This window comes from Palaemon carinicauda, chromosome 16 (genome assembly GCF_036898095.1).
Source record: "Palaemon carinicauda isolate YSFRI2023 chromosome 16, ASM3689809v2, whole genome shotgun sequence".
NCBI classification, from domain to species: Eukaryota; Metazoa; Arthropoda; class Malacostraca; order Decapoda; family Palaemonidae; genus Palaemon; species Palaemon carinicauda.
The window spans coordinates 29,619,573-29,629,572 of NC_090740.1; the positions used below are offsets into that span (position 1 = coordinate 29,619,573).

The 10,000-nt window shown below is 32.6% G+C and overlaps 2 protein-coding genes across 2 annotated transcripts; one reads left to right on the forward strand and one right to left on the reverse strand.

Annotated features, from left to right (window-relative positions):
* The first annotated feature begins 2,753 nt into the window (after positions 1–2,753).
* LOC137655005 (keratin, type I cytoskeletal 9-like) lies at positions 2,754–3,691 on the forward strand. The gene is made up of 2 exons (XM_068388903.1): positions 2,754–2,772; positions 3,068–3,691. The coding sequence occupies exons 1-2, from the start codon at positions 2,770–2,772 to the stop codon at positions 3,653–3,655; spliced, it is 591 nt and encodes a 196-aa protein (XP_068245004.1). The 5' UTR covers positions 2,754–2,769; the 3' UTR covers positions 3,656–3,691.
* A 4,603-nt stretch (positions 3,692–8,294) lies between these two features.
* On the reverse strand, positions 8,295–9,193 carry LOC137655211 (keratin, type I cytoskeletal 9-like). Its single transcript, XM_068389094.1, has 2 exons — positions 9,101–9,193; positions 8,295–8,838 (listed from the first exon to the last, which is right to left on the reverse strand). The coding sequence occupies exons 1-2, from the start codon at positions 9,191–9,193 to the stop codon at positions 8,356–8,358; spliced, it is 576 nt and encodes a 191-aa protein (XP_068245195.1). The 3' UTR covers positions 8,295–8,355.
* Between the last annotated feature and the right edge of the window lie 807 nt (positions 9,194–10,000).

Genomic DNA, 10,000 nt, shown 5'->3' on the forward strand with positions numbered 1-10,000 from the left:
GCCACTCATGAATGGCAGAGGCATGGAACAGTGATATTGCCCTAGCAAGCAGGGCACTGCCCTAGAAACTGACCATATATATACATATGATCAGCGCCCAAGCCCCATCTCCACCCAAGCTAGGATCATGGAGGGTCAGTCAAAGGCTGCTGACGACTCAGCATATAGACCTATAGGCTTCCCTAAACACCCCATCCTTAGCTCACAAGGGTGGTGAGATTGCTGTGAACAAAGGAACTAACGAGTTTGAGCGGGACTCGAGCCCCAGTCTGGCAATTACCAGTCAGGGACGTTACCACATTGGCCACAACAACCCTAAATTTAAGCAAGAAAGTAGTTCAGATCACCTTACATTTTAAAATTTCCGTTAAAAAGATTGATTAGAATGATCTAGTGATTCCTGTTATCTCAGGTAACAAACGAAGTCAACAGGAGTATTTCGAAGGAGAGATATGGAAAGGTTCTGAAATCCAGAATAAGTGTGCTGGTTCATATTCTATTGTACTACTGTACATCTGCCATAGCTTGTGTATGCTTAAGTTATCGTATTCATTGAAATGGCAAATAGACTAGCAATAAGATCATTTATGAAGTTCGTATTATCAAAAGCCGTAACCAATTGACATTTCGATCACTTAATATGACAGTGACGTTTGTTTTATAAATTCTAAGAATGGTTTTAAATTTCAATGAAATTTCAAATCTCTGCCCTAGGCAATATATTCATATAATCTATAACAGAATATTACGATTTGATATCAAATTATTACTATTAAGTCTTGTAAGAGAAAAAGTAATATTTTTATATAAACGGAATTTTACTTTATTATATCACAATTACAGTTTTCTTTTCTTCGGCAATGGAGGTGATAGGGAGAAATTCCATGTAATAATGACGTCTAAATAACTCGTTTCTTTAGCTTGTAATTTTGAGTTTTGCTCCAGTTTGCTGCTTCTCTCTTCAATCATATCTTTTTATGTCACAATGATATTTCACAACCATGTGACAGTCGTTCACCCTTGATGAGATAGAATAAACCATGGGAATGTAGAAACAATTGGTTCATTTTATCCAGAAAATTACTGTCGTCTAAACGGTGCTTTCAAACATTATGATTTTATGCGTATTTTTTCCTCTCAGGTTTCACATTTGACACACTTTTGTGCAGACTCTAGAAACCCATTAGAAATCCAAAAACACTTGAAAAATATAGCATTAATTTTAGCAGTTTATCTTATATTGAAAATCATAGTTCTTTAAATTTTCATATAATCATTTTATGTATTTGTTAATGATAAACATTCTAATGTACATTAGTTATTTTTTTTTCTCAATTGAAATTTGGTTTTGAATAGTTTGGTGTAATGCAAAGAATTAGATATTGTAATAGGATCTATCATATGTCAGTCATTGTTTCAATGTATAACTGGAAAAGAAATTTATTGCAGAGAAAAGACAATTGCTCTCCCCTAGAGAAAGATTCTTATCGGGGTTGAACAACTTCCAGAATAACACGATTCCATGAAATTTAGGTAAACATTTGCCGTTTTCTCAGCATTCATGAGCGTCTTTTAAACCTTTAATGGATTAAGTATCGCTTAACATCAATTGTATGTGCAGGCCTAATTACAATAGAATTATTTTATGAATAAGAATTTTTGTATCGTTATAGCGTATTTTAGACTTCGTTGGATTAACGAAAGTAATTTATTCTTCAAAAAGGGAAATATGTTAACTATTGGAAAATATTGAATAGATTCATCAAACGCACAAATTTTGCTTTTTATTTGCAAACCTTTATCTGTAGCTGATGGTCTTAAAATAATCGGGAGGACAACTTTCCAAGTAAGACATTTAAATGTACAATGAAATAATCTCGATTTCCTTGTTTTTTATTTCCTCATATGAAAATGCTAACGCCGTTGGTTATAAGTGACCTTTTAGATATCAGCTCGCCCCTATAAAGTCTTACTACAAGTAGATATATTTCAGTTTAATTAAATATCTGTCTTTACAGACGAAAAAATCTAACAGCCTGTATCTTATGTTAATTACGCCTTACTTTTTCTTCATACGAGAATAAAATTTTGACTATACCATCGTGTTAAAGGGAAATAAGTTATGTAACCAAGCTATTTAAAGATCCTAATAAAAAAAAATAAAAATCAAAGGTTTTGTAAGCCACTAACGATTTCAGTTACATATAACAAATGTATGTTATTATGTTATATGATTTAGATACGAGTACAAATTAGGAAAATTATTTTTTATCAATTACTAACATCTATCTAAATACAATAGTATAATAATAATATGATAACAGATACTAATCTACATTCATTAATAAATGGAAATGAATGGTATTTTCAGACGAAAAAAAAAAACATATTTTTGGTGTACAATTTATTCATATGTAAAATTTTCTATATTATAGAGCGGCTACTTAAATTTCCACATGAATATATTTCCCTCCTGACTCTCTCTCTCTCTCTCTCTCTCTCTCTCTCTCTCTCTCTCTCTCTCTCTCTCTCTCTCTCTCTCTCTCTCTCTCTCTCTCTCTCACACACACCATACATGTAATCCATGATACAATAAGAACATGAATTCGCTCTTATGTTTTCTTGCCGTTTGCCAAGGGCAGGGGAAAGATGAAAATGCTGATATCAGCGACCTTCGCGAAAGAGAGAATCGGTATGAGCTGTGTATATAAAGCCACATGATCCCAAACAGAAGCACAATCTGGACTCAACAGATCATTTGAACACACCATGGTGAGAATATCTTTTTTTACTTTGAATCTACTTCTCAAAATCGATAACATTTCGTTAGAGTCTGATTAACAATTAGAAGTGTTGTATAAATTTCTCATACTTGCTTGAACATATTGCATTTCATAAGTACTAGATTCAGAATAACGCATTTTATCCCTTTGAATAATTTATACCCTTTATATGAATGGAAGATATTCTATTTTCTAAAATGTACAAAAATGTGAAAGTTTTAAACTAAGATGACAACAGATTATTTTTTTTTTCCACAAATTTTCTCAAAGAACATTATTTTCAGAAACTGCTATTAGTTTGCATTGGCGCTGTCGTTGTGGCAGTCTGCCAGGCTGGAGGGGGAGGAGGATTTGGTGGCGGACATGGAGGATCTAGAGGTGGATCCTTTGGAGGAGGTTCTTCTGGAGGATACGGCTCAAGAGGTGGCTTTTCCAGCGGTGGTCATGGAGGAGGCTCTATAGGCCATGGATCATCTGGAGGTCACGGAGGAGGATTTGGAGGAAGTTCCTTTGGAGGAGGATCCTCTGGAGGATACAGCTCAGGAGGCGGCTTTTCCAGCGGTGGTCATGGAGGAGGCTCCATAGGCCATGGATCGTCTGGAGGCCATGGAGGAGGATTTGGAGGAAATTCCTTTGGAGGAGGATCTTCTGGAGCCTACATTTCTAGTGGTGGATTCTCCAGTGGTGGTCATGGAGGAGGCTCCGTAGGACATGGATCTTCTGGCGGTCATGGCGGAGGATTTGGAGGAGGATCTTCTGGAGGCTACGGTTCTAGTGGTGGATTCTCCAGCGGTGGTCATGGTGGACGATCTGGAGGAGGCTTCTCCAGTGGTCATGGAGGTAGATCTTCAGGAGGAAGTTATGGAAAATAAATTGACTTCAATTGAATCACAGAAATAAGCACTATTCTTTTTCGTGAAACCAATGATCTGAATTTCTATTAAACGATTAATAAAGCAATAAAATTTCAAATCAACTTGTGGATTTATTTCAACATAGGTGCATAAAACAAACTATAAACACTTCTTTCTCTTAACACAGAGACGGACACATACAAACACACATATATTCATATATATATGCATATATATATATATATATATATATATATATATGTATATATATATTCATATGTGTGTTTATGTGTGCAAGTGTGTGGGCGAGTGTGATTGCAAGTAAACTAATTATGGGAAAAGGTGTAAAAGAATATTTTGAGTGTTATGGATTATCTATCTCAAGTTCCCCTCTTCCCAAGAATAAAGTAGCGTACTGTACATTATACAGAAAAATGTCAATGATCACCTGCTTCGATATTTTTTCTATCTTTATTTCTTTCTTTTTCTCTTTGACCCAATTTTAACATAAAGCAATGGAAAATATCCAACAATATTACCATTAATTTATACCTTAGATGGTCTTATTCCTCACATGAGGTTGTTAGCTGCCGTAATGAGATGTATAGTAATTCAATAAATGATGCCGGGTAATAAACGAATCTCCTGGAAAATTAGAGATTTTATCTCTCTTTCTCGTAATTAAAATTGAAATTCAAACAATTTATTGACAAAAAATGGTTAAAAGGAGCTGTTAGTCTTGCTAGACAGCTCACTCTATTTACATTTACATAAATGAACAAAAGCTAAGTACAGATGTAAAACCCAGTGCTAATATACATAAACATAAAATACATTTAGTTACAACTAGTTTTTACAAATGAAAATACCTTCATGATTAATTTTCAATAGGTTCCAACCAACTAGACTACAGTTCTTGGGTAATTGTACTTAAGATATATGTATCTTGGATAATTACTCATTTTCTATTTCAATAAGCCTTTTCCAAAGCCTTTGTAGCCGCATCTAATGCCTTGAGAAAGGCATGTATTATTCTCAAAGCTTCTATTATTTATATAGTTGATAGTATAAATACAAAAGGTTTCGAATTTTTGCTTTGACAGTCTGGAAACATTGCTTTTTAGGAAGTTAAAAGATTTTTATTTTTTATATAAATGATACTTTTAGATACTTTTCCTTTAAAATATTACTTTTATCACTATAAGACTTCGAAAGTAATAATTTGACTGCAAACCATAATACTGCGTTATAGATTGTATAATAGGTGATTGTATTAAGATGTTTATAAAATCAAAAAAACATCCTTTGAATTTATGTACAAACATCCTTTCCATATTAAGTGTTCTTCATGACACTTGGTTACACTGTTTGGTAATTCCAGATTTAAATGGTAGACTATGTGCCACTCTTCTATATACGATTATTGCATGGGAACCGAAAAACTAATGACTCAAAATTGTAGAGCCGTTCAATATCTTTCATTTCAATGTATCAAATTTGGTTACACTGTTTGGTAATTCCAAATTTAATTGGTAGACTATGTGCCATTCCACTGTATACGATTAGCATGTTAACCAACAAACTAATTACTCAGGATTACGTAACCCTTCAGTATCCCTCTTTTTAATATGTGTATAAACTCACTATCTTAATCAAGAGCCAAATACTAATGACTGCTGGGCTATCTCAGGACACATATTTAGTTACCTTACGCCTGGAGGTGGCCCTATAATTGATGTTCCTGAACCTAGAACTATAACATAGCCAAAATAAAATAAAGTTTTACATTCACACTTTTGTAATTATTATACAGTATTTCTTAAGAATATAATAATAAAAGGCATTCATTCCTTGCCAACTTTTTGTATCTGTTTTTGACAAATGCTATGCTGATGTGTTTTCTATATTTTAAAAAAATATGGTCTTTTATTCCGAATTATATGATATATACAATATGACTTGCTTTATAAGCATGCATAATTTCTTACTTACCTATGTTATCTACCTATAAATATTGCATGAAAATATATGTAATACATATTTATAAATATGTATATATACATATATATATATATATATATATATATATATATATATATATAATAATACATATATATATATATATATATATATATATATATATATATATATATATATATATATATATATGCCATATGCATGTATGTATATATATATATACACACATATATGTATATGTATATATACGTATATATGTATATACACACACACACACACACACACACACACACACATATATATATATATATATATATATACGCACACACAAAACTTATATATTTCTATATGCCTTATGAGTTAGAATATTGTCCATATAAATCTTGGCTTAAAAATCCAATAATACTTTATCGTAATTCCTTCCTTTATAATTGAACATATAGACATATTCTTAATTAAAAACGTACAATGTTTACAATATAGAATGTACGTAAGTAAATCCTTTCCTAATTCGGAAAATACTTTTCTTAAAGACCTACAGGCATTCTTTCTGACTATATATTAGATGGTAGACGCAGTCTAGAATCTGTTTTCTAAAAGATATCCTGTCCCATCCTGCCAGTCATTGGCTCGTTACAACTCTGCAACCTGTTGATACCCTACAATATTTCATTGTTTTGATTTTGTTACTGTTCTCAAGAAAAAAATATTTTTGTTAATTATTACTTTTCATTTAGTTTATTTATTTCCTTACTTCCTTTCCTCACTGGGCTATTTTTCCTAGTTGGAGCCCTTGGGCTTAAAGCATCCTGCTTTTCCAATTAGGGCTATAGCTTAGCTAATAATAATAATAATAATAATAATAATAATAATAATAATAATAATAATAATAATAATAATAATAATAACTATTGAATCAAACGTTCTTTACTATTTGGCTCCTGCTTAGTGTTTAGTCCTACTCTCCTTATGTAATAATGGTTATGAAATTATCTATCCGGCAATATTAAGAATGGTTTAATTTTATTATCTTATCTTTTCTTTCTTTTACTCCTTGAACAGATGTAAGTGTGTCTACAACTAGATTTGTTTGAAGTTTAGAGAACATAAATATTCATTATAATAAAATAGAATTCTCTTTTGCATCAGCTTGAAATCAGTAATGTTTTAGAACAAAGGAGGAAGTACTTATACTCGCATGAGGTAATTTCCAGCGATATAATATTTACTGCTACACGTACATTGAAAAATCTCCATATTCAAACAATTTCTCATATTTAAACGCACGCATAAGCTTTATATATAACGGGCAATATCATTCAGTATCCAAATAACCGTAAATGAAATGCTTTTAAAGACCATCGATCCATAAAATTACTTCCTGGAAGCATGTATACTTTCATAAATCACTTAACCATTCAACTTGTTCGTTTGGACTTAACTTATAACTTGAATGGGAACTTGAAACCGTTATTTATTTGAATTGCTCTTTTGAACTTAACCTATAAGCTTAAAAGTTAAAGAAATAACTTGAAAGGTAACTTAATTCACATAATCTGAAATTAGCAATCCATAAATGATTCCGGTTAACTATCAAATAACGATATTTGTAAGTTAATAGTCAACTACTTAACTATTCTGAATATGTCTTCATAACTATTCATTTTCTAAAACTAAACTTTTATCGTCCTTACGGTAGTTAATGTCCTTCTGGTTTGATATATGAAGTCACAGACAAGTAGATATTAGTTAGGTAGATAAAGTATATATATATATATATATATATATATATATATATATATATATATATATATATATATATGTATGTATATATATATATGCATATATATATATAATTATATCTATATATGTGTATATATAGATCTATGTATATATATATATATATATATATATATATATAGTATATATATATATATACATATATGCATATATGTATGTATATATATACATGTATATGCATATATGTATATAGAATTATATTTATATATGTATATATATATACATAGATATTCACATACACACACACACACACACATATATATATATATATATATATATATGTATATATATATATATATATATATATATATATATATATATATATATATATATATATACACATACACAAACACACATACATATACAGTATATATGTATGTATATATATGTGTGTATATATATATATATATAGAGAGAGAGAGAGAGAGAGAGAGAGAGAGAGAGAGAGAGAGAGATTATTCATGTTATAATTTCTGTTACGTGACGTAATACTGGGACACCATATGAGAATAACATAGTATTTTGATATGTCTTCGTGAACTGTACATGTATAGACAGATTCGTTAGCTGAAAATCTACAGAAGAAAATCATACTTACCATGTGTTTGTCTATCTGTCTCTCTTTAATATTCATACAAGACAAATGACGAATGCTATGTGTTATAAAAATATAATCACTTCCAGTTTATGGATAATATAGACCACTTTACAGTTGAAAATAGGACGTCCAAAATCCTCAACCCTGTCTGTATGTGGATCTGTATAAGTATATATGACTCAGGATACAGTAGATAAATATTTGGTATATTTTACGAGTCAATGATTAAATAAGACTATAAATTAATCCGAAATAAGAATTTATTATTCATCATAGGTAGTATTTAGAATCAATTTTTATAAAGACATTTATAGATTATGTTTTTGATTTGATGGAAGTAATTTTACTTCCCGTATCTTCCTCCTGAGGATCCACCTCCGTGACCGCCGGCGAATCCTCCTGCAGATTGGCCACCGTGACCACCGCTTGACAATCCACCACTAGAGCCGTAGCCTCCAGAAGATCCTCCTCCAAAGGAACTTCCACCAAATCCTCCTCCGTGACCTCCAGAGGATCCATGGCCTATGGAACCTCCTCCATGACCACCGCTGGAGACTCCCCCACCAGAGCTGTATCCTCCAGAGGATCCTCCTCCGAAGGAACTTCCTCCAAATCCTCCTCCATTACCTCCAGACGATCCATGGCCTATAGAGCCTCCTCCATGACCGCCACTGGAGTGGCCGCCGCCCGAGCCGTATCCTCCAGAGGAACCTCCTCCAAAGGATCCACCTCGTGATCCTCCATGTCTACCACCGAATCCGAATCCTCCCCCACCTGCCTGGCAGACTGCCACAACGACAGCCCCAATGCAAACAAATAACAGCTTCTGAAAAAAAATGAAAACTTATATAAACTGTTTAGAGTAGTTTTAGAAATGTCAGATTTTACCCTTCAGAAAGATAAGATCTTCCATTAGCTTAAGATATAGAGATTATTCATATAAGAGAAATATGTTTCACTGAATCAAGTAAATATAAAATATATTGTGTTAAAGCAATAATAAAAGTTCTCTATCCATCATTTTACTCTAAAGGAATATGATAGATTTTAAGAAATTAACTTGAGGAAATAAAAAGAGCTATTCTCACCATGGTGTGTTCAGAGGATCCGTTGAGTCCAGATTGTGTTTCTCTTCTGAATCTTTTGGCTTTATATACACAGCTCACAGAAATTCTCTCCATCGCGAAGGCCGTTGATATCCGTATTTTCATCATTGCCCTGGCCTTAGCAAACGCCAATAAAACATTTAAGGCTATTCCTGTTGTTAAAGTATCATGGAATACGAGAGAGAGAGAGAGAGAGAGAGAGAGAGAGAGAGAGAGAGCCTTACCTTATTTTTTGTTTGGGTTCCCCCAGGTCCCTCAGTGTGAGGCACCTCGTATATCCACCAGAGAGTTGCTAATGCATCTTCCGGTGTATTTTGCATCTTCCAGTCATGGATGGTCTGGGATGCATCTTAGGTATTTATCGAGCTTATTCTTAAACACATCTACGCTCACTCCTGATATGTTTCTTAGATGAGCTGGCAGCACATTAAATAGTCTCTGCATTATCGATGCTGGTGCGTAGTGGATTAATGTCCTGTGTGCCTTCCTTAGTTTTCCTGGTATATTTTTGGCACTATTAATCTGCCTCGGCTTGCTCTTTCTGATATTTGTAGCTCCATGATGTTTTTAGTAATTCCTTCTATTTGCTTCCATGCTTGTATTATCATGTAGCGTTCTCTTCTCCTTTCTAGACTGTATAGTTTTAATATTTGCAGTCTTTCCCAGTAGTCAAGGTCCTTAACTTCTTCTATTCTAGCAGTATAGGACCTTTGTACACTCTCTATTTGTACAATATCCTTTTGGTAGTGTGGGTACCATATCACATTGCAGTACTCGAGTGTACTACGTACATAAGTTTTGTAAAGCATAATCATGTGTTCAGCTTTTCTTGTTTTAAAGTGTCTGAATAACATTCTCATTTTTGCTTTACATTTAGCCAAC